At 39.3% G+C, this 25,023-nt stretch overlaps 1 protein-coding gene across 1 annotated transcript in view; it reads right to left on the bottom strand.

Annotated features, from left to right (window-relative positions):
• The window catches only part of CLNK (cytokine dependent hematopoietic cell linker), a 239,013-nt gene extending 233,697 nt beyond the window's left edge, over positions 1-5,316 (bottom strand). Inside the window, exon 1 of the mRNA XM_030917832.1 lies at positions 5,118-5,316. Within this exon, the coding sequence (XP_030773692.1) occupies positions 5,118-5,120 (3 nt within the window). The 5' untranslated portion in view covers positions 5,121-5,316. The remainder of the gene's footprint in view (positions 1-5,117) is intronic.
• Positions 5,317-25,023: the final 19,707 nt, after the last annotated feature.

Here is a 25,023-nt window from a genome sequence, read left to right as displayed (position 1 = left end):
CCCGCACTTGCATGTTTACTGCAGCACCATTCACAAGAGCAAAGTGTCAACCTCCGTGTCCATCAACAGATAAAGAAAACGTTACACGCTCTGCCACACCCACACCCGCACCCACTCACACACTGAAATACTCTTCAGCCATAAAAAGAATGCAATCATGTCTTTTGAAGCAACACTGATGAAACTACAAGCCATCATCTCAAGTGAAACAGTCAGCAACCGAAAGTCAGATACTGCCATGGTTTGCATTTGATGTTCATCAAACCTCTGTACTGTAAGAACTATAAGGAATATTGCAAAAATTTGAAACATATAATTTATATACAATATCTGCCCATTACCTTTTCCCCCATGATATTTACTTGACCACATTTCATTAAATGTTTAGTGTATAGTTCTTGCAAGTATGAAAGATTAGATAAAGCACAAAAGATGCGTGTTGGAAATTTCCCAGAAGAACGGTTACTATATACAGTCTCAAGGCGATACTTTTTACTGCCGTTTGTTTTTGAAAAACAAATGGATTTGAAATATAGATACTTATTTATATGAATCAAACCTCTAAGTTTATCCAAAGAAACCAAGAGGATGCTGAGTGGCACAATGTGAGTTGATGATTAAAAGCCAAAAGACTTGGCCAGTGGCTGTTTTGGCAGTGGCTGTGGGGCCCTAGTCACGCAAATGCGCCATGAGTATTTCTGGGCACCTACCTGCCAAGCGCAGGGTCTACATAGCCACCATCTGCAGACACCCTGGCTCATCACTGCACTATTGAACCTCACATGGCACAGACTTTCATTCCACGGTGTGGTGCTCCTGCAGTTTTCCCCCATTTCCCTAAGTGATACCAGCATGCCCTCAACTCTCAGAGTCATTATATGACTCCTCTGTTTCCCTCACCTTCAATGTTGGCTTATTGTCAAGTCTTACTGATGACGCTCCCTCTGAAATAGATCTGAAACTCTGCCTGATACTCATTCCCATTCAGCCTTCATTGGCTCTTGCTGGATAAATATAATGACCTTGAACTGTACATTGCATTTTTAATCTTGCATTTGAATACGGTTCTGGCTGTCTCCAAGTTTCCCTTTCCCCTACCTCAAAAGGGAGTTGCAACTGCAAGTGAAGTATATCCTGCTCTGTAAATTTAGAAATAGAACCACCACTGAAATACATGTTCCCAGTCTCCTAGCACCTTGAGATCAAAGGAAAAAAACCCAACCAATCAAAATCTTACATGCCTCATGAACTGGAAACTCCAGAACTACTGAGATTTTCATACAGGTCTATTCTTACTTCATTATGGTCACCTCTAGTTTACAACTATACGTATGTTTAACCATTTCAGTTTATGAGGGTTTTTTTTTAACCATCACATGCGTACTGTATCTATTCCCTGTGGCACCATCCCAAGCATGGAATTCATTCTCTTAATTAATTTGAACTCATGTGCGCACATACACACACACATCTTTTTGTGTGTGTGGACTTTACTAAGGTTTAGTTAGAAAGGAAAGCTACAGATTTCTTGGGTACATGATATTATGATACATGCATACTATGTGTAATAATCAAATCAAGTTAAAATATCCACCACTTCAAACATTTATCATTTGTGTTGAGAACATTCCATATGTTATCTTCTAGCTACTTTGAAATATACCATAAATTATGGTTAACTATAGTCACCACACAGTGCTATCAGACATTAGGCCAAATTCCTTCTATGTAACTGTATTTTTATACCCATTAACCAACTTCTCCAGGAATTTGCACAATCGTTATGTATTAGTTTTAGAAAAAGAATTATTTACTTCTCATCAACAAAAACTTCAAATGAAATAACAAATGTTGTTTTTCTGAGACACTCTCTGGCAATGCAACTACAGGGGATTTCTCCCCAGGGGGTTCAGGGCTCCTCGTCCTCCAGTCTCGTGCCACTGGGCTACTCATTCCTCTCCTCTCACGCAGGGGTTTTTAGCCACATCTTTTGTTCCTTAGTTTCTGCTAATCACAGTTCTCAGGCCTTTTCTATAACTTCAGCTTATCAATGTTACTTCAAAGAAAGACAGATTCCTCCTAAGAGGAACTCTCTTTCATCTGTTAAGATAATAAGTTATTATTCTCTCTTAAAAGGGGCTGAAGATTTCCACTCATGTTGAGTGTTTCTGACAATTTGAGTTTGATATTTACCCTACAGTTATTTACCAATAACTTCTTAAGAGTTTGGCATCCTTTTTGTTGCTGCAATATCATAATGGTATGCAAAACCTGTCGAGAATTCTGCTCTCATGGAGGGTAAAATCCATACATGTAGTAGTATCAGTTACTGTTAAAGTGTGACTACAAAAAGAGAAGGTTTTGCAAGAAAGGAATTCAGTCCTATGAAATCATACCACATGCAAATCTAACCTAGTTTAAAGTTTGGTGAGTTTGAAGCAGTGGTTTGCTGCTAAAGGATTAGCGACTGTCTCTCTGAGTGGTGGGGCAGGGGACAAGCTCTAGTGAGTAGTATTTGCTGATTTTCATGTTGTAAATGTCCTCATTATGGCTGATTTCAAGCTATCAATGTCTGAATGTGGAATTGGGTACAAGTGCAGTAGCCACCATCATATAGCACTTTTATTATGCAAAAATGACCTCGAGATTATAGAGTACAATGTGGTGAAAATAATTAAAAAGTAATGAGTTTTGCATATTTATTACCTTTGTTTTTAATATACTTGTGAGTTTATGTAATTTCATTTTGAATAATAGTTCTGTTGAACAATCAGCTCATAAAATGTCCGAAAATTTAACGGTCAGTCCTTGTGAGCTCATTCAAGCTATATCTGACACTTTACTGAAGGTTGGGCGGATTTAACAGGATTTGAGGAGCACACAGAGCTAGCAGCCCATGCAAAGGTCCTGTGGTGAGAGAGAGATTGGCAAGGCTGTTATGGCTTTTTGCACTTCATCTTAATAACAAGTGAAAAAGCTACAGGTTTTTAAGTAGAAGTGAAATGGTATGACTGAACTTGGGAAAGTCCTGTGGTGAGATGAGGGGGTTTTCCACTGTCACTGAGTGGTTTTGTTTGAATTTGAGTAAACACCCAAGGACAAGGGTTCAGGCTCTGAATGGGGACTAGTCTTTTACATTCCATCCAACTCTGAATTTCCACGGCAATCAAAGAAAGACGAAACTAGTAGAGGCAGAAGAGGTGAGAATTGATGAATTAAGAACCTAGAAGGGATGTGTTGCAGCACATTATAAGCATATATACATAAAAATATGACAGCAATTCGAGGACCAAAAAAAAAAAAAAAACAAAAAAACAGAAAAAAAAAAAACAGCCTTATCTTTAAAATAAGTAGCCACAGGAAGCCAAGTGAGTCAGGTGCTTTTTCTCTCTCTCCCTCCTCATGGGTTCCTATTTTTAAAACATCACTTCCTTGAAGTGTCAGACAATTATATCTGCTAATATATTTTTGCCAACATGATCCTAAAGAGAATAATGTGGATTATTTATGCTGCTCCCATTTGGCGAGAGTGAATACGACAGTAAATACTCTGACATTTCATTTTAGGAAATTTCTGGTGCTGGAGATTTCAGAGAGCACAACCCAAGATTAAGAAGACAAATGAGCAGCTTCAGCATAGAGGGAAAATAATCCACCAGCAATTCCGAGCCCCCCTTTCAGTTATCGCTGTCATTACGGTATTGGCTTTTATTCTCCCCAACCCCAGGTGATAGCCACAGCTTCCTGTCTCCACGGCTGCCTGTCTTGGGGGTGCCTCTGCCAGACCTCTTTCATGGCAAGAGCCCTGATGCCACTACAGCCCCCACATCTGCCTATAAACCCTGTGCCACAATCCACCCCTTGGTCACCAAACCCTTCAAGTCACCACCACCCTGGACATTCATGACAACAGCCCACCTTCCCCACTTCGCTGCCCATTCAGACCCTGTCCCCATCAGTCCTGGGCCAAGTTAGTCTCAAGAAAAACACCTATGGAGACAGTCAAATTCCTGCCTCATTATGTATTAACCATGTTATACTTGGTAAACTGGGGAACCTCTCTTGGTCTTAGTTTTCTGGTGTATAAAATGGGGATTTTTTTTCCAAGTTAGGTATTGAGAAAATGAGTGTTTCAAAGAGCCTAGCACCATCAGTGAATGACAGCACACTGCTTTCTGTGATTATTAATTTTATGCACTACCTGGTTTGCCATGCATCTGTGTGTTTTTCAAAGGCCTGCTAATTTATTCATTCTGAGCATCTGCCATATGCCAGGCACCATGCTGTCCACCTTCTTTTGCTGTCTATAGTTGATAGGAGCTTGTTGTATTTTGTCTAGAGATGCTTTTATCACTTTTCATAGAATATTAGTTCTGTGTTGCAGCTGAACTAAGTGCTAGAGATCTACAGAGAATGCAGAGATGTGTTCCAGCCCCAGAGAGTTGACATTCCTGCATATCTACCATACATAAGTGCCATTCTCCTGAAGAGTCATTTCTGAACATATATTGCTTATGTTTACTTCCCAAAAGTGTGTTTTTAAACTTAGTCTATGGCCAACTGGCCCATTAGAGATACATGTCTTTTTCTTTTCTTTTCTCTTCTTTTTCCTTTGGAGTGGAATAGGAGAAGGAGATACACCACTACTCAATAAGCATCTACTATGTAACTGCACTTCTGTTTTATAGTCATTATCTCATTTTTTCCATAAAAACAACCGTATGAAAAGCCTTTCTTTACCTGGTTTTATAATCAAGTTAGCTAAAAGTCAGAGAGGTTAAGGAACTGACTCCCAATCCTAGGATTTGCAAAGCCTGAACCTGGGCTTCCTGACACCAAACCTGGGCATTTTGTTGCATGCAATGCTATAAATCCATGGTTGACTGCATGGTTCCACCATTCTGGTCTTGGGCCCACACATCCTCTCTCACAGCATTATGGCAAAAATGGTTACATTGTACTGTCAAGTGAGAGAAACCTGGCATTATCCAGCCGAATCTTTCCCTCTTCTTTATTAGAGAATTCCAGGTCACTTTTACTCAGGACCAGTCTGATGAGAAGTTTGTCCTTTTTGTGATTGAGGGAAGCATAACAAAAGTAAAGTTGAACAGACTCACCATTGAAGACACAGCAATTTAGCAAGAAATATGACTAAATGACTTGCAACTGTATTCACCATGTGTCTTCTAGATTATGGCCAAATCCCAGCTGCCATCACAAACATCTTCTTTGTTGTCAAAATTCCTGGTATTTTGCATCAGTGCTTCTTCAGAAAGCTCATCCCTTTCTGGCCCCCTTGTAAAGATCTCGGACTCTGGGGATCTTGGTCTATTTGATGAGTACAGTGGTCAAGGAGAGCCAGATCAGACAGAAGCACCTGCCTGCTACCCACGGGGACATGAAGTTGTTAACAGCAGCCTGTACTCTGCTGGCTCTGGGACAAAGCAGGTGAGCTGAGCTGAGGTGGGTGGTGGGGGCGGGTGGCGCATAAGCCTGACTCACACCTGCTGTTGACATCAAACAGTCACATGTTCCTACAGTGCCTGTTGTTTGTGTCAATGAAAGGTACACCCTGAGGTCAGGAAACTCAAGATTTCTCCCATCCGAATCTTCCTAGAGCAAAGGCAGCAAATGTGCCATTTCTTTTCTTTCTTTATTTAGAGGCATTCTATGTAAGATCAGGATGCTAAAGCTTGGTTATGTCCATTGCAGATATCTTCTCCCAAGATGGGACTTGCCTTCTCACTGTTTTCATGGAATCTTTTGATGAAAAGAAGTTCGTATTCCATTTCACATTGATTGGTAGTGGTTGCCTGCAGCATAACTTTGCAAAGAGTTCTGAGATCCTGGGCTGGCTCAGTAGGAAAGAGAACTGTGATCTATTAAAAATGTCTGACAACCATGCAGGCTCCTGGGACTGTTATTTTATAGCCCTGGAATACGCTAGCTAACTAGTCAAATGGATTTCAGCTCACATTCCTGCCAAGGTACCTATTGGATAGAACTCTGGGAACATGCAAATGCAATGATACAAATTCATGAAAGAAGCAGAGATAGTGCAGACTTTCAGTAAATAGTAGACACACACACACATAGATGGTTTCTCAAGGAGAAAGGTACGTTTTACCTTCCTAGGGGAGGTGAACTAAGCTCTGGATTTGAAGGATGAATAAGTTTAAAAAGTAGAACAAAAATGGTATGTTTTCAAATATGCAAGACTAATAAGTTCTAGAGATTTTTTATACAGCATAGTGCCTATAGTCATCAATACTTTATTATGAATTTAAAAAATTAATATTAAAAAATAATATCAAATAAACAAATGAGCAAATAAAACAAAAAGAACATGAGAAAATTTTAGAGGTGTAGGATATGTTTATTGTCTTAATATTGGTGTTTTTTTTTTTTTTCTTGTTGTTTGTGTGTTTTGAGACAGAGTCTGACTTTGTCACCCAGGCTGGAGTGCAGTGGCATGATCTCAGCTCACTGCAAACTCTGCCTCCTGTGATTCCCTTTCTCACCCTCCCAAGTAGCTGGGATTACAGGCACTCACCACCATGCCCGGCTAATTTTTGTATTTTTAGTGGAGATGGGGTTTCACCATGTTGGCCAGGCTGGTCTCAAATTCCTGATTTCAAGTGATCAGCCTGCCTCAGCCTCCCAAAGTGCTGGGATTACAGGTGTGAGCCACCACACCCAGCCATTGCCTTAATATTGTGGTGATGGCTCCACAGGTATGTCCAAAATCATCACATTGTATACATTAAATATGGGCAGTTTATTGTATACCAATTAGGCCTCGATAATGCTTTAAAAAAATGTCAATAAATAAACATGGGCAGTGGTATGAACAGCATGGTGCATCCATGGAAGTTCAAGCTGTTTTGTGGGCCAGGATCATTTCAAGCTGGCATAGCCTGTGATGGGAAGAGTAAGGCTGGAGAGGCTGCTGGGGTCTATGTCATCATGAGCACACCTTCTCTGTGTTAAAAAGTTGAGATCTTACTCTGCCAATTATGGGGTTCCTGGTCTTTGTCTTATTTATTAGCATCAGGGTGAAATGTGTGAGATTATAAAATAAGGCTTGGCAGACAGGAAAGACAGAATAACAAAAACATGAGGCGGGACAGGCTTAGAAATTAGCAGGTGGCTAGTTAGCAGCCTCAGATCTTTCATCAAGGAGCTGGGCTCAAACTACATGCTTGGCTTTAGCAGAAGCTTCTGTTTGAGGATAGAAGGCTAGCCAAGAAAAAAAGTTGGGGGCTCAGTCTTTGAAAGATTGGGGATCATGGGAGTAATGGGTTATTAAAAGAGGCTTTGACCCAACGATTGGGGCAGCAATCTAGTTATCAATCTCGGAGCACAGGGGACAGGAAGGAGACTCGGGCTTAGACCAGTACTGGACCATCATGAGGGCAATTGTCCAGCGCTTGGCAGAAGGTTGGGTAGCCAGAACAAAGCTGACCTGACACTCAGAACTTGCAGCTAATACGTTACCTGTAAGCTTAGCGGAGCAAAGGGGCACACGTTGCGCCACTTCAGAGATCTGAGTTTCAATCCCCACCAGGCCCTTTATGCCCATAAGAGTTTGAGTACAGCAGCTCTGCCACAGGAGGCTGAGCAGCCTGTTCAACAGGATGAGAGTAGAGACTGGTGAGCAGCAAGGGCAGAAGAGCCCCTCCAGCGGCAGGGGGAGAACCTGCGGTTGTCTGGCCAGCTTTGCCTGCTCCGTGCTCTTGGCCTCTCCCTCATTCTCATAGCCAGGACTTCTGGAATTGAAACAGAAAAGCAGGATTTAAGTAGTTCCAAAATGACAGTCCTAGGTTCACTATCAGGCAAATCTTGAGAGCTCCAGTTTTGGTGAACACAGCATCTGACCCATGTCCCCAGCCTATGCCCAAATGATTCAGGTATTGCCCAGCTGAACGACCTTGGCCAAGTGTCAGGAACTCTCTGAGCACCTACTTCATCATCTACAAAACAAAGAGAATAATTCCAACTTAATAGAGTTGACATAAAGCTTTCCTAAGGATATCAGTGAAACCACACACCACCCACTACACATCTTTACTAAATGCTCAACAAATGTGATGGTTGCTACGGTGATGATGATGGTGATTATGATGCGTTCTGAACTCTTGTTCTCTGTGAGTCAGACCTTGGTAGCCTCCTTACTTGCCCCACTTGCTTCAGAGAGAGAAGAGCGGGTGTGCGGATTAGTGAAGGAGCAAGTCATGGGAACAAAAGAATCCAAGGTAGAGCAGGAAGAGAAATCTAGCTAGATAAAGAAGCAGAAGTCAAAATAAGTAGACTCTTATTTTAAATTTTTAATGACTTCTTGGTGGCTTCAAGATAAAAGTAAGTATACAATTATAATGCAAAGACAGTATTCAAATGGGGAGTTGAATGGGGAGTTCATTAGGTAAGTTGAGTTAACTCACAGGATCGATTCCTTTTCATGACATAAAACCATCTGTGTTTTGGGTATTGTGAATTGAGAACTCCCCCTCGCCCTTCTCCCAGCCTGTGTTACTTTGTCTTTATCGTTGACTCTGTATCATTAATAATTCAAATATCAGATTTTATTATAATTTTCTATTTATCTCTTTTTCCCACCAGACAATGAATTCTTTGGAGGTAAGCACTACGTGTGTATTTTACCTTTGTTTCCCAGCACAAGATAGACCATGAGGAGCTTTGTGTTTGGGAGAAGAATAAAAGTCAACTGTAGTGAAACCTCTCAGAAGTAGGATTTATAAGCAGTTCTCAAAGGATGCACATGAAAATGTAATTTCTTGGAAAAGCGGCAAACAGAAAAGAATCAAACAAACCGCAATTGTGTGTAGCAAGGATAAATATGCAATGCATCATCAATAGTATTTGTTGGGTGAATAAAAAAGCCTTTTAGTCAACAATATATAAGCAGAAGAATGGAGCAGGAGTTAGAGAGATCCCTCAAGCAATAATGGAGGCCACTGGAGAGGCAAGACTGCCAAAGGCTAAGTTATTGACCCAGTATTTTAAAAACTGCCTCCGAAAAGAAGCCTGAGTGAAAGAAAATAATTTGTGCAATTAGGATGTATTTCTACTTTGTGTTCCTATCTACTTCCTTCACAAGCTATTTTTGGTAAGTTTTCATTAACCTTCTAACAAAATGCCAATTAAAGCATCTTTTAATAGGCTGTGTTTAGAAGACCGAACCCAAAGAGAAAAACGTGCTAGATCAACACGTCAGTGTAGAAACCAGATTCTTAATCCTAGTTGGATAACAACTGACGCTCTCAGTTGTTTTTGCCTGGGATAGCAATATATTACATGAAAACACAAACTCTTCAAGCAGTAATAAGGAATACATAATACAATACTAGTGCTGGGCTGACTTTCCTATTTTGTTTCCTGGTATCTAGTTTTACTTTTAATTTTGCCTTTTTCCATCAGTTGCTCTGTTAACAGTAATTTTTTTTTCCACATATTGCCAAACAACATCCCAGGTTTGTGTTTATCATATAACCTGACAGTATACTCAAGTCTGTGTTGATGTTTGAATGTTTTGCATGACATCAGCATTCTCCTATTTCCAGGAATATGAATGAAACCACACTGCATGTTTATGTTTGGATTGCAGGTGCTCTGGGTGGAGTTCTAGTGACATTTATGTCTCTTGTTGAGAAACAAGCCCATAGTGAGATGAAACAAAAATTTAACTTGGTCCTACACACACTGATATGGTGTGGTTCTGTGTCCCCACCCAAATCTCAGGTCGAATTGTAATCCCCACATGCCAGGGGAGGGACCTGGTGGGAGGTGATTGGATCAAGGGGATGGATTTCCCCCATGCTGTTATCATGATAGTGAGTCAGTTCTCACGAGATAGTTTAAACATGTGGCACATCCCCCCTTGCTCTCTCTCCTGCTCCAGCATAGGAGATGGGTTTGCTTCCCCTTCGCCTTCTGCCGTGATTGTAAGCTTCCTGAGGCTTCCTAGTCATGCTTCCTTGTAAGCCTGTGGAGCTTTAAATCTCTTTTCTTCATAAATTACCCAGTGTGAAAATAGACTTTATAGCAGTGTGAAAATGGACTAATACAGACAGCTTTTCAGATCAATCAGATTTTGACTTTCCTTTTACTTATGCACATTATAATGCACCCTATTCTCTCTGCATTCTGTTCCTCCTCCCTTCCTTGACTGTTTAATTGCTATCCATCCACCAAGTATCCTTCAGGCATCACTTCTCCATGTCCCCACAGCACCATGTGCTGACCTCGTGAGAGAGGTCATCACACTGAAGTGTTATTAGGGTCACTTGTCAGTCTGTCTCCATTTAACTGTAAGCTAATGAAGGCCAGGTATTTACATTATTGACTATCATATCTCTACTAATAAAGGAACTGACTAATACAATAAGTGCCCAATGTATGCCTGCAAAATAAAGAAAATTTCAAAATAAGAACAGAGAGACAGATGGGCAGATATCTGCATACATAGTTTATAAATTGATATGGATGGTAAATGATACATACATGTAAATAGAAAGATAACTAGAGGGATAGATACATAATCAATTGGAGACATAGGTAGATTATGGAGACAATGCTAAGAGGAGGGATGTGAGGATGCTAGGCCCAGGTTGCTGTCTCGTCTCATGGCTTTTTCATTCTTCATGCCCTTCCCATTCAATTCTTTGGAAAGTCCTAAGCAGTGTTCTATCATATTCATATTGAATTAGCTGGTTTCCCTCTCTACTCCCTTCCTGAAGAGATGGACAACCAAATTTTTGTTGCTGCTGTTGAATTTAATGAGCACTCAATTTTTCAAAGCTGTCTACAGCTGATCTAGTTTCCTTTCAAACTAGTATAAGAAAACGTTTTTGCCAGTTATACCTGACATAACATGTGTGAGGCGTTTACGTGGTAGGTGTCTATCTACTATACAGATAAGAAAACAGAAATGAATTGTGTCAACAGGAATCGCCTTTAGCCATAGCAGGGCTAGAAGGGGTGGCTCATGGGGACAGAAGGGGTCTTTTCTGCTAAATGAATTCCAACTGATGAATACAATATGTGATCAAGAAGAAATTCCTTGACACTCTGTCTGTGGCTTATATGCTGTATGTTTAATGTGAAGAACGCATTACATTTATTTCTGATTTCTAAGGTGAAAGTAGATTTAGGCTTATTTGATGGAAAAACTCTCCAGCCTTGCAAAGGTGAACGCAGCAACCTAAGCCTAAAGGAAGTCCTGTTTTCTTTAGGAGTAAAATATGGTTTTGGTTGGAGGGCTAAGATGCAAAATTGGGTGCTTTCTGTCATGGTGGCTGCCCTCCTAATCAGATATGGAATTCGGAGTTGGAAAAATAATAAAAAGTAAAAAAGTAAATAATTCTCCAAATAGGAGAGGAGTATGTGAGGTTAGTACAGCTTAAGCTTCACCATGTGTGGGACTATGGACAAGTCATTTTTAGTTACCTTTGTTGGGAACTAAATCTTCACCAAATATTCTTAGTGATTATTAGAATGTTTTAAGATCCTGTGAAGAAAACTACAAATTTTAATTTTTTTTCTTGAGATCTATAAATTTTGCTTTATGACAAATTATTATTTTGTGGTCCAATATCACCAACGAGGCATGCAGGACTCACATTCTTCTAGGTCTTCTCCTCTTCTGGTCTCTTAATTGATCCACTATTCCTCCTCTTTCTCTCCCAAACTCTAAACACAGGTTTCCAGTTTAGGTATTACAGAGGTATCAGTTTACCCCTTATAGACAAATTCTTAGGAGTTGCCAGAAATTGTTCATAAACCTGGGTGAAGTAAATTGACTGTAAATATTTATACGGGAGTATGGTAATATTGAAAAAGAAATGCACAATATTAGCACACCCACTCCCAAGCCTCACCTCTTCTTAACTATAACCACAGCTAAGTTGCCCAACCTCTCCTGGTCTCGGATTTCACAACTGTGAATCAAGATGCACCTGATTGCTTAAGTTCTTATAAATAATCAATGACCTAATCCAAAGAAAGTTTGTATCCAAGTGTCTAACATATGGTAAATGCTCAGAAGATGTCTGGTATTATTGAAATAAAATTGGAATTTATCTTACCTGCTAAGGATCAGTGACAGTGCTGCTCTGATAGTTTTGTGTTTCATTCGTTTCCTGTATCTCATCTAGTCGAATATACTTCTTAAACATTTCTGAATATTATCAGTCCTATGATATTTATAGAACAGGAAGACTTTTGAAACAGGAAATAGGAGCATTGTATCATGTATTTGATATAGTGATGGAGTGTCCTCCGCAAACCCTCTAGTTGCCACAGAGTCTAAGTCTAAGCTTGCCAGCACGGCAACCAAGATGACTCTCAATGAACTGTCTTCAGCTTCAATTTCTGTTGCTTCTCTACACGAACATTCTCTACACGAGCTGGCCAAGAATATGACTCCTCAAGCGTCCTTGGTTACCTGCTCATGTACTCCTTCATTCTAGGAGCATTTGGCCAGAGTCATCTTTCTGAAATGGAAGACTCATGTATTGCTCGTGTGTGTCAGATGGGAAGCTGATGGAAATTCTTCAGCAGAGAAAAATTCAAAGCGATTGCAGTGATTTATGTGACTCTACAGATCCTGGCCCCAGCTCCTGTGGATATCACCTCCCACCTCTCTCCTCTTCACTGGCTGCACTCCAACCATATTCGTTCCCTCACTTTCTTCACACTCAATAAGAATGCTCTACCTCACGGCCTTTGGATATTCTGTTTCCTCTCCCTGGAAATACCTAATCCACAGGTTTTCACGTCTCCCTGCTTTTCTCCTACGATGGGTGGCAGGTGGAATGTCACCTTCACAGACAGGCTGTTTTCTGCATGCACTTTATTACATAGCAACACTTCCTTTGTCCCTTTCAGTTTCCTTATGCTGCTTTATTACTTTTTTCATAGCACATCTCTCCACTAGATAAGTCTGTCTTTGTTTTTTTTTTTTTTGTTTGTTATGTAAGGTCCATGAGAACATGCAGTTTGTCTTATTTTATCTTCATTGCCCAGAATAGTACATTGGGTAGTATTAACCATTACCTCAGAATGACTGGACCCTCCACCAAGCTCTCTAGTGCTGTTCACAGTTTCCCCTTGTCTAGAGTTCCTTGTTACTGTGTTTAAATTTGGCTCAGCTTTTTTTCAGCTTACTGAAATCTATCATCTCTTTGAATCCTTCAGTGAACATCCTGGTCTATAGTGATCATCTGTCCCCCTACATTTCTGGAGAAATAAAAAAATTTACTTGTCAATTATCATCTGTGACTTTGTATGTGCAAAGTAGGTTGTTGGTTATGTAAATATGTCCTGGGGTCAGATTGCCTGGGATCAAATCTTGGCTTAGCCATTTATAAGTTGAGTGACCTTGTGCAAGTGACATAGCTCACCTGCCTTTCCTTCACCTGTCAGAGAGAATAGGATTAGAGCCCGGTGCGTTCATTTACTGCACAACTTAAATGAGTTACATTCATCAAAGCACCATCCCTGGCACATAAGTGCTTGGTCAACGTTTGCACTGACTTTTATCACGTACATACATTGTGTCACCAGCTAGATCAAAAGCTCTGTTCTATGTGCCATAACATCTGGCCCAGTCTTCCACACAGCAGGTAATAACTCTATTGACTTTTGGTAAAATTATTTCCCAAAAGAAATGTCAGAAGAAATGCTTAGAAAAATTATGCCAAAGCAATTATGTTTGTAAAGCTGTTTTGGGACTTAGGAAAGGTAAAGGAGCGTTTCAAAAGAAATTCCCTTTACATACTCAGTTGGAAAACATTTTCTAAGCATGCACTAAGGGCTAGCCATTGTGCTCTGTGCTCTGGAGATGCAGTGATGAAAATGACATGGATCTTTTCCATACGAGTTTGTGGGGACAAATATGTGAATGAATGGCTGTAACAGAGTGTGAAGAGGGCTGAAAGGGAGGTGTGTGCAAAGCATGATAGTGTCACAGCGGTCATTTATGGATGGGGGATGTACTGGATAGTTGCTTTTTCAGGTTGACTTAGGTAGCCTGCATTTCTATTTCTGTGTGCCGCACGAACGATTTTGAAAATGAGAATGGCATTAAGATTGAAAATGAAATAGGGTCCCCAGGGAATAAGAGCAGAAGTGGTTTGGGGAGAATATACCAAAACTGCGTAAAACAAGAAGCACAGATTGAACCAAAATTGTTTATTTCGTTAGGTTTTGCTATAACCTAGAAAAAAAACTGAAAACAGCACATCAACTGAGACAGGATTTGTTGCCTTATTGTTCTAGCATGTTGTTGATTAATTCAATTGTTTCTGTCTTTAATGTTCTCTAATTGCAAGAATAATATGAAGATGGCATAAAACTGTAAGGTAGCTCTCAGGGCCATGAAAAGCAAAGCATGTTCTGGCCTCCAGGACCATGGTTTATGCCACCTGCTCTCATCTGTCTGCTCCTACCCATTATTCTGATTTCTGTCTTATCTGACAATGTCTTTCAATGACAAACACAACATTAAGGTAGGTTGAAAATGTAATTCTAACCAACACTTTTAAGAGTTAAAAGAAAAAATAAGCATCTTTTACTTGAGAATTTACCTGTTCACAAGTAAATTGAGTTTCTGTTAATCTTTGTGTATGTGTGGCTGGTGTGCCTACTGTTAGCTTAAACTGATACAAGATCAAGATATAAAATCAATTACATTTCTCTATACTAGCAATAAACAATATGAAAAGTAAACTAATAAAACAATTCCATTTACCATAGCATTAAAAAAGATTAAAATACTCAGAAATTAATTTAACAAAAGAAGTGCAATACTTACACATGAAACTATAAAACTTTACTGAAAGAAGTTAAAGAAGATTCTTTAATTTAGGTAAATTAAAGAAAAATCTTTAATAAAGGGAAAACTATTTTATGTTCATGCCTCAGAAGACTTAATATTGCTAAGGTGGCAATACTCCCAAAATTGATCTACAGATTCAATAAAATCTCTATCAAAATCTCAGGTAATTTCTTTTGAAGAAATTAAGCTGATTATAAAATCTATATGGAAAATCAAGAAGCCCAGATTGGAGGAAAAAATTCTAAGAACAAACAAAGTTCGATAACTCACATGTTTTGATTTAAAAACTTACTATAATTCTATTGTAATCAAGATAGTGTGGTGCCGGCATAAGAATGGAAACAGAATAATGGAATAGAACCAAGGATGCAAAAATAAACCTTTACATTTATCACAAAATTAAAAAATTATTCTTCAAAGGGCACTGGCAAGAATGTGAAGAGGCAAACTACAAAATGAAAAAATACCTGTTTGTAAATTACCTAGTAAGGAATTTGTATTACATAAAAACATTTTAACCCAACAATGAAAAGGCAAGTAACCCAATCAAAAAGATGAGCAAATAATCTAAATAGACATTTCTCCAAATAAATATTAAGTATTTCTCCAAGGAAGATATACAACTGACCAATAAACACACAAAAGTAATGCTCAAATGTCATTATTCATTAGGGAGATGTATATCAAAATCACAGTGAGTTACCACTTCACACACATTAGGATGGTTAAAATAAAAAAGATAAGTATAAGCAAGGATGTGGCGAAAATGTTAAGCAGAGTTATCACCTACAGATTCCATTTCTGGATATAAAACACTTGGACATAAATGTTCATAGCAGCATTATTTGCATTAGCCAAAAGTGGAAACAACCCAAATGTTCATCAGTTAATGAACAGACAAACAAAATGTGATATATCCATACTAGGCGATGTTATAAAGTCATAAAAGTGAATGAGGTACCTATGCGTGTTACAACATGAATAAACCTTGAAAACATGTAAAGTGAAAGAAGCCAGTCACAAAATATCACATATCACATGAGTCCATTTCCATGAAATGTCTGTAACAGGCAAATCTATAGAATCAAGAGGTAGATTGGAGGTTGTTTGGAAGAAGTAGTTAAGGGAATAGGGAGTAACTGCTAATTGGTACAGGATTTTTTAAGGAGTAATGAAATGTTTTAAAATAAAATAGTCATAACTGTTGCACGACTCTGAGTATACTAAAAATCACTGGATTGTACACTTTGAGACAGTAAATTTTCTGACCTACAAATCGTACCTCAATAAAGCTGTTATTTCAAAACCCTGCATAAATTGAGTTGAAAACAGTGGCAGTATTAGAATCCTAGACTCCTAAGATCTGAATGAATTTTGAGCATCTTCTAGGACAATGATCTTCAGTTGCTTGAATCCTCTTCTGAAAAATGTTTTATCTGTGTTAGGCTCACACCAAATACAGAAATCATCACTATTCTTTCTCTGGATGAGTTTGTTTGCATGTTAGAAAGCTTAAGAGCTGCTATTATCATTGTATTGTTATATCATTGTATTGTTACAATGATAATAGCATAAATATAAAATATATTTTATAAATATATTAAATAAAGTATATGTTACATTATATTTTTATAATACATTGTATTTTGTTGTGTTTATTATGACCTAGGCACAAAGTGCTTTATATCACTAAGTATTTAATATCTATGTCATGAATTGGTTTTGAGGTTATGGTGGGCTCCATTTTACACAAACAAAACTGAGGCACAGGAAGTAAAAAATAAATTGAAAGTCACATAGTTCATAAAAGAACTTGAGCCATATTTGACTTCACAGGCTACTTTTAATTAGTATTTCATATTGGCCTAAATCTAAACTGAAATGTCTCCTTACAATTGCTCATCCTTTCTTTCTGACTCCTTCATGTCACTGTAGAAGTCTGTTTACTTACAGGAAAATGTTTTCATATCCCTTTAAGTCTTCTACACATTGAGTATCTGGATTTACATCACTTCAGTCAAGGTTTTCAAGTTATGGTCCTGAGACCTTTTCTACATTTGTCTGAAAGTGTGGTGTACAGAGGTCAAGAAATAAGATGCAATTACTCCCAGCTGTGGTGTCCTAGGCACCTTGAAAAGAACCTCTTGCTCCTTCCAAACAACCATAAAAGTTAGGCAATATTTTGTATATTTTACAAATGACAGCACTGAACACAGAGAGGCTGAGATCTTGTCCAAGATTACACAGCCATAAAGTCATGGACACAAGCTTTGAAATCATGTCTGGTTGTATTTGTTACTACTGACTTGAATTAGTTAATAGACTAGAAATTCCCCATTTCTTCAACATTGTAGACACACAAAATCAACTACATTAGCTGGAAGGATCCTACTGAAGAACTAAAATCCTCCTAGCAGCTGGAGGTTGTAAATCTTAGGGCTGGAAGTTAGTGTGAGGCCAAGCTTATTAGTCATAATTACAAGTCCTTAACATTTCAGAAAGGCTCTTTGTTGAACTGGACACTTTCTCTTGAAAGGAATAATGCAAAGCTTTCAATTTATTTTATTTTATTCTGTTTTTCCTACCACAGTGAGGTAGTGTCTGGGTGAGAACATTCCTTTGCTTTTCATTTCTTCTCCCAGAGCACCCTTTTCATAGAATGTTTTTTAACTTGGCAGTTATTTTGATTAGAGTATAAAATTCACCTTTTATGCTGAAGGATATTTTTCCAAAAGCTTCTAGAGTCATTGCAGCTATTTGGCGGCAGGTTGAGGATGGGGAATGTGTACCCACCCTTGATGGGGAGGCCCAAACCTTTGGCTGCAAGCACTGGTAGAATCCAGGGAGTGGCTAGCAGCTCTTTTCACATGCGAGGCCACTGGCCACTGAAGGCATAAAGAGGGCTTTATTTTAATGAGGCAGCTGGTAGGAGGGCTGCCTAAAGTCAAGCTATGGCAACCAATAGGACTGTCGGAAACGGTAAACAAATTGCAGCCCTTTTCCAAAGACTTCTCAGAATTGCCTGGGAGGTGAGTCAGCCTCCCCCATCCCAACAAAGGGGATGGTGACCCAAGGAACTTTCATCTGAGGGACTACTCTTGGTTTGCATTTTTACTTTCAAAATGAAAAGTGAGGACCTGAGGCCTTAGAAAAGGATGGCAATGCAAGTGTGAGTGGCTGTATCTCACTTCTCCAACGGGCAACTGTCCTGCTAGAAGAGGAAGCAAAACCCAACCACCAATCAAACACCTTGAGGGCTGGACTTTCATTTAGGGACTTTGCACATATCATCTTTGTTAGTACCCACAAGAACCTTTGGTGGCACCTAATCTTAACCACATTTTTAATATATATATACGTGTGTGTGTGTATGTAGATACAGATATAGATAGATAATTTTTATATGAAAAGGAAAATATTAAGAAATAGGCCTGCAATTTGAATTTAGACCTGTATTACTCCAGGCACACGCTACTATGTCTCGTAGCCTCACCAGAGAATTGAAGAAACGTTTTATTTGACAATTCTGTTAGAGTTCTCGGTGCAACTTAGAGTTAAATAGTTCAGATTCTAGTGAGAAGATTATTTTTTCTTTGTTATCTTTTTTCTTTTCCTTTCTGAGGCTCCTGATCTAACCCATTAATGGGAGGTAATATGTTATCTGTTCAGCACCATTGCTTGACTTCCTTTGTTTATTCACTCAACAAGACTTACTAAGCAAACCAGACATGTTTATAAGGAGTGTGGATATAGAAGTAAAACTGTAAGCAGTGTCTAACCCCATAGATGATGTATTTTAATGAAAGAGAGCCAATAATAAGCCAATGTTTCAAGCATCCAATGGGAGTTAGTGCTAAGTGTTTTGAAAATATAGAGTAGGGTTGTTAGGGAGACAAAGAGTATGCCTACTTAGGTCTGCTGGTCAGAGGAGGGTTCTTTGAGGCAATAACATTTGAGCAGAGGCCTGAACAAAATAAAACTCTACACCGTACAGATATCTGAGAGAATATTCCAGGTGGAAAAACCCATTAGTATCACTTAAGCAAATGTTCCTTTAAAGGAAAGTTACTTTTGGAAGCATCAATATACTTTTAACAACTTTGCATGTTGGAGAATCTTTGCTCAGTAGGTGAAGGTCAGGGTACCATACTAGTAGCACCATGGTGACAAGATGACCCTACAGCTGCTCCAGAGAGCAATAGCCCAGCAGTGACCCTCAGAAGTGACTTTAATCTGATGAATGTGGAAAAAAAGTCCTTGTAACATGGATTATTCTGGAAAATGGCCTATGTTTGAAATAAAAAGTCATAATCAGTTTAATAAAATTTTTAGGCTTTATGGATCTTAGGCTCTCTTTCACAACAACTGAACTTTATCACTGAAGCAGAAAAGCATCCGAGACACAGGTAAACCAATGCGTTCCACTATGATTCAACCAAATGGCACCAGCACAGGTTGGTTGGGAACTCCTCCCCAGAGTTACATTGTTCGAAATCTGGACGGATGTCTGCCCTTACATGAAAGACGGCCAGCTGTTAGGTTTTTAAATTTCTTTCTGGTTCTTCTTTTTGCTCTTCTCTCTCTGCCTTCACTGCCTGCTTCCTGCATTGGCCCCCCTGAGACCTCATTTGCCGCTTTGCCTGTGCCATGGGCTGGTCAACCCATTATCAGTCACGTTACAGTTCTATCGAAATTAAGAGCAAAAAGGTTCCAAGTTAGGAAAAACTGTGTAAAGGGAGAAAAGGGAACCATAAGTCAGCCCCAAAGATAATTTGCCAACGCTTCAGAACAAGAAATTTCAGAGAGGTATTCTGGAAGTTCTGGGATCTTTGTCTTTTTCTGTGTTGTTTGCTGAACTCTGGAGGGCTAAGGATTGTGGGTAAGGAAAATGAAATAGGACTGTAATCTGAAAACCCATTTAATTGGATCCTACTAACGAAAGCCTCGAAACAACTGTTACACTTTGCTTTCCTCCACAGATTGATTTTTCTGAGAACAAAATGAATATCCACAGTCAGTCACAACTGTAAATTTGTTGAGTGCCCAGTGTATGGAGCCCTTTCTCCAAGACCTCACTGCCATAAATACAAATACAACTGAGAACTGGTGATTTGAAGATGACTCTTGGGATAGTGGACTAGGCGGCACTTCACACTGGCTTTTGGGGCCACGTAGGGGTGTAATCATGTTATCACCCTGCACAACCCCAGAGGGTACCATACACAACCCATTTGGCCAAACATGGCAGTCCTGAAAGGAATGATGATTGAAAGCCAAGACTGAGCTTTGGCAAGGAAACCACCGCTGAATTACCATCTTATTGTCTATAGTGTAACGATAGCATCTACCTCTTAGTAATTTTGTGAACATTAAATGAATAAAGCATGAGAAAAGGCCTACCTCTGTGCTTGGTACATAGTAGGTACTCAGTAAAACATTTTTTCTTCCATTCAGAAGCAGATAAATGAAGGCATGCAAAACAATAGTTCATGATAAGGAAATTCGTCCCAGAAAATTTTTTTAAACCACAGAAAATTGGGAAAAAATAGGTTTGATAACTTTTCTCCTACTAATCTAGAGGCAATTGGATTTTTTAGTTTCTGTTACCAGCAGGTATATGTTTCCTACAACTCACTGACACCTCCCTTCCTCACTAAAGCAAAGGTCCTCTTCCCCAAGCATTCTTGCCAAGTGAAGCTGGACTGTATTAACTTCAAAGAGTGAATCCTGTCACTATATTCATGATCTCTTATGATATTTTTAGATAATGACAACTTACTATATAATAAAGTTTTGGTAAACTGCAATACAACTATGTAGACATTGAAGATCTTATAAACCAAGAGGGTGGTTTAATGAAGGACAAATTTTCAAAACAGAAATCTGATTATGCAGTTATTTGCCTCCTCCTTAGCCTAGAACCTGCTGTTCACTTCATGTAGCCTTCAGATCATGGTCCATTCTGTCTCAGACAGCCCCTCCTCACTTGCTGTTCAGCAAAGCCTTCTCTGATAACTGTAGCCCAGTGTCCTTTAACAGGGTCAAGAGACACAAAACCCCTGACTTCTGTCTTTCTCCTTGCCACACCTGGGAATCTGCTTTATTATCTGCTTTATTACAGCATTGGGAATGTAGATTCCCAAACTAGGTACTGTTTGCTTTCCTTTCCCCGATGTTACATGATTAGTTCTTGAATCGCAGAGAGGGTTTCTCTATCTTAATTCACCTTTGAATCAGCAGAATTCAGTCCACTGATCATGACTCAGCAGGCAAAGTGACAATTGCTGAATGAACGTTTGATCTACATAGGATGACAGCTGTTAAGTGTGGCCTCCTCACTACTGTACAGACACCTCTGGATTTGTCCTGAGGGTAGACTTTTAAATACATTCCTGGAGTTTTCTTTCTTTGTTTTCATTAACTCCATTGATTCGTATTTCTAGCTAATTCAAACTTGGTGATTTGTGATTTCTCAATTCACGGCAGATTAAAAGATAAATCAGAATATGGCATTCTTTAGAAGGGAAGCTTAAACATGCGCGTTTACTTCTATTCCCTTTGCAGTTAGAGAGGGAGAGGGAAAGTTGTCTGAAGGAGGAGCAGTCTCCCCTATCTCAATCGCATGAGGTGGGCTCCCATGTGATGCGATATCCCCACAGGAGGAAACCACAGGGAGAGTGGTGAGCTGCTGGCCAGTGGCCACCAGGCTCACAGAGCTGGAATTCAAACCCATGCATGGAGAGCCAAACTCTGTGTGTGTTTGCCCGTTATGCTGTAAGTGAGTAATAATGACAACATAGAGAATAGGGAAAGTTAGACAGATGTTTCCGAGTCTAGAGAATCGTTTGTTGGCAGCATGTTTTATAAAATCCTAGGTTTCAAAAAAGATATTATGAGAGTTTGCTGAAGAATTTTGCTGTTAAAGGAAGCTTTAGGTGTGTTTATTACATTCCTGAGCTTAAAATAATAAAAGTTCATTTGGACTATAATTTCTGAATCTTGATTGTATTACATGCCTCTAACATGAACTTCATCCTTTCTGTGCATCTCAGGTTGGTCCTGGACAATCAGAAACCAAAGCAGAAAGCAAACAGTAGGGTTCTGCCCCTCATTAAAGTTCTCACTTTTGGTTCTTTCACAGAAGAAAGTAGGAAAACTCCTAGCGCAGAGGAAATTCTGATGCATTACTCATAGAGTTTAATCAGACCATATTGCTCATATTTCATTTCAATTCTTGATGTCAGTGGTGTTCCTTAAAATAGAAAATCTTAATTTCTAAGCTGTAGAATCAATAGATTTCTCTGCAATTTCTTTCAGTTGGCATTTAATAACAGCACTAAGTAAATTTCCAACATATAACTGAACTCAACCCATACTGTTGACAAATTGAAAGTTTAATCTACCTGGCAGGTTAAAAAAAAAAAGCCAACTTTTAAAAATTCAATTATATCACTGAAAGAACTCAGGAAGTTGAGTTCAGATGTTTTAATCACTGCTATTTTTGAAGCGCTACACTAAGCCTTGCAGGGGGCATAAAGGTGACAGACATTTAAACACAAGTGTAATACCCTTTTATGAATACAAATATAGTTGTTCAAAGGATAGAAATGATAAAAAGAAGAATGTATACGTTCTGTTTAGAAGATGAATTGAAGACTGTACTCTAAAAGGGATGTCTCAGTTAAGTTTTGGCTATTAATAATATGCAGGAATTTGTGAAGTGTATACAGGTCTGGAGAAGGGGTTCAAGCAGAGGCAACTGGAGGTGCAAAAGCAAATAGGCGTGGATTTATTAGTCTGATTTGATCATTCCATAATGTATACATGTATTGAACATTACATTGAATCCTATAAATATATACAATTATTATTTGCCAATTATAAATAGAATTATGCTTAAAAAATACACAAATGGGCATGGACCAGCATGATGTCTGAAAAAAGACAAAAGGAATTGAGCAGTGCTGCAGCTGAACATGCAATGGGTGAACAGGTTCAGCCCCTACGTTTTGCAGTAGGACTGCAAAACAAGAGATGAGACAAGGAAAAATGAATATTAATGTTATTGAATACTGAGGTGGGATCAACTCAGACACTAGAAAACACTCAAATACCTAAGACTTATAGTAAAGCTTGGCTTACACCAGTTCATTACTTTGGGATGATTTAACTAAATAAACCATTTTAAAATTTTAAAATATTTTTAATTAATTTCCAGAGACACAGTGGATGCACTTATATATTCCCTATCCAAATATTAATCCCCACTCATTGTTAAGTCCTGGAATAAATACGGATACTTCAAATCCTGGATTGGTAAAGTTAACATTCATTCTTAGAAAAAAAAAAAGCAAAAAGACTCAACACTATTAAATCCTACCACTAATTAAAATTCGGAAGAGATTTAAATTAATATCCAGAAATAAGCCAAAAGCTCAAAGAAATGAATACAAATGTCAGGAAATGGTTACATTTTCCAGCAAATATCATTAATGCATTCTAAACACATCTGCTTCAGACTGCAGTTGACCGTGTAAGAAGTCACTCCCGTAATGGCTTAGAAAGGGACTGAGCAAAACATTTCAATTCTGGAGACTTATTCTCAAAACTTGTGTTTGACGTTTTCAAAGATGAAGATAGGTTAAATGCATGGCCCCAGCTGTATCCCTAAAATTCTTCTCCATGTGTTTCAAAGATTTTTTTTTTTTTTTGAGATGAAGTCTTGCTCTGTCGCCAGGCTGCAGTGCAGTGGTGCGATCTCGGCTCACTGCAATCTCCACCTCCCGGGTTCAAGCAATTCTCCTGCCTCAGCCTCCCGAGTAGCTGAGACCACAGGAGCGCGCAACCACGCCCAGCTAAGTTTTGTACTTTTAGTAGAGGTGGGGTTTCACTATGTTGGCCAGGATGGTCTCGATCTCTTGACCTTGTGATCCGCCCACGTTGGCAAGATGTCTTTTTAACAGCATTCAAGATATTCATCAATGTGGCAGAAATTCCGGGGACAAGTTGTGATTTTTGCCATTAAGTCATGCTTCATTTGCAAACCTTGAGTCCACAGACTGCCCTGGATGAACAAATTGGGATCATGTCAAGAAGGCCAGAGGTTGGCCCTAGGATAAGCCATACCTCCTCTTCCTATCTCTAAAGTTGAAATTGAATTGTCGTGAACATTATTTTGCATGGTGACCGTGTGTGCACATTGTATAAGGAGCTCTGTCCTCTCACATGATTCTTTCCCTGCTGCCCAGGAGAGGGCCCACCTCCATTGCCTTTCCCTCAGACTCTCACATGGGCTTGTTAGCCCATCTTCCCCTCTCCAGTGTGGCTCTACTCCAAGTCCTTCTCGATGCTGCTAAACTATTAACTTAAATGAGTATCTGAATAAATCCTTTATGAACTTCCTGTTGGCTGTAGGATAAATGATCACATGCTTTAGCCCTGCATTCATAATGAGACCCAGCATACTTTTCAAAAAATGGCCTTCTAGTCAAGCTGCTTCCAGCCTCCAGGCCATCCCAAGCTCTGTCCCTGCTCTGTCCCTTTGAGCTTGCTGACTCTCTGCCTGATAGTTCATGTTGCTGTTTCTTGCTCAACTCAAGACAACAAAACAAAAGTGCTTCCATTGAGAAACTTCCCAAGATTCTCAGAAAGGTGGATAGCCTGACTTTGCCTCCCGCATAAGTGGCCCTCTCTAATTTGACTCGGGACTCCTTGAGAAAGAACCTATGCTTTATCATTCATGGCCTCCAGAGTGAAGCCTAGAACCTGGCGTGAAGTCCATGTTTGGTAAATGATGGCTGGATTCCACTGGAATTATGGGCCAGGTGTCAACCACACTGAGATACATGTGAGTGGCCTTTCCTGTTTCCTCCTGGCAATTCTGAGCAGCTTAACTGAGCTCAGCAAGAGGCAGAGTTCAGTCAATTTTGTTCCATGATCTGCAGGCGTGTGATAGAGGATGGAAGATCGCAGTCACTCAAAGAAGGACTCGCTGCATGAAGTTTAAAGGCATGCATATGGGCTGGCTCACAGGCTGATCCCACAGGCCCTGGGGATTTTCTCCTCTCAAGCTGTGAGTCTCTGTGGCAACCACATTTCCCCAAGCTTCTTTCAGGGGAAAGAGACTATTTTAGGTAATGAAGACTTTGTTCACACTTCAAACATAC

This window comes from Rhinopithecus roxellana, chromosome 2 (genome assembly GCF_007565055.1).
Source record: "Rhinopithecus roxellana isolate Shanxi Qingling chromosome 2, ASM756505v1, whole genome shotgun sequence".
Lineage (NCBI taxonomy): Eukaryota > Metazoa > Chordata > Mammalia > Primates > Cercopithecidae > Rhinopithecus > Rhinopithecus roxellana.
Note: the sequence above shows the minus strand (reverse complement) of the source record. Positions and strands in the feature narration are given on the sequence as shown.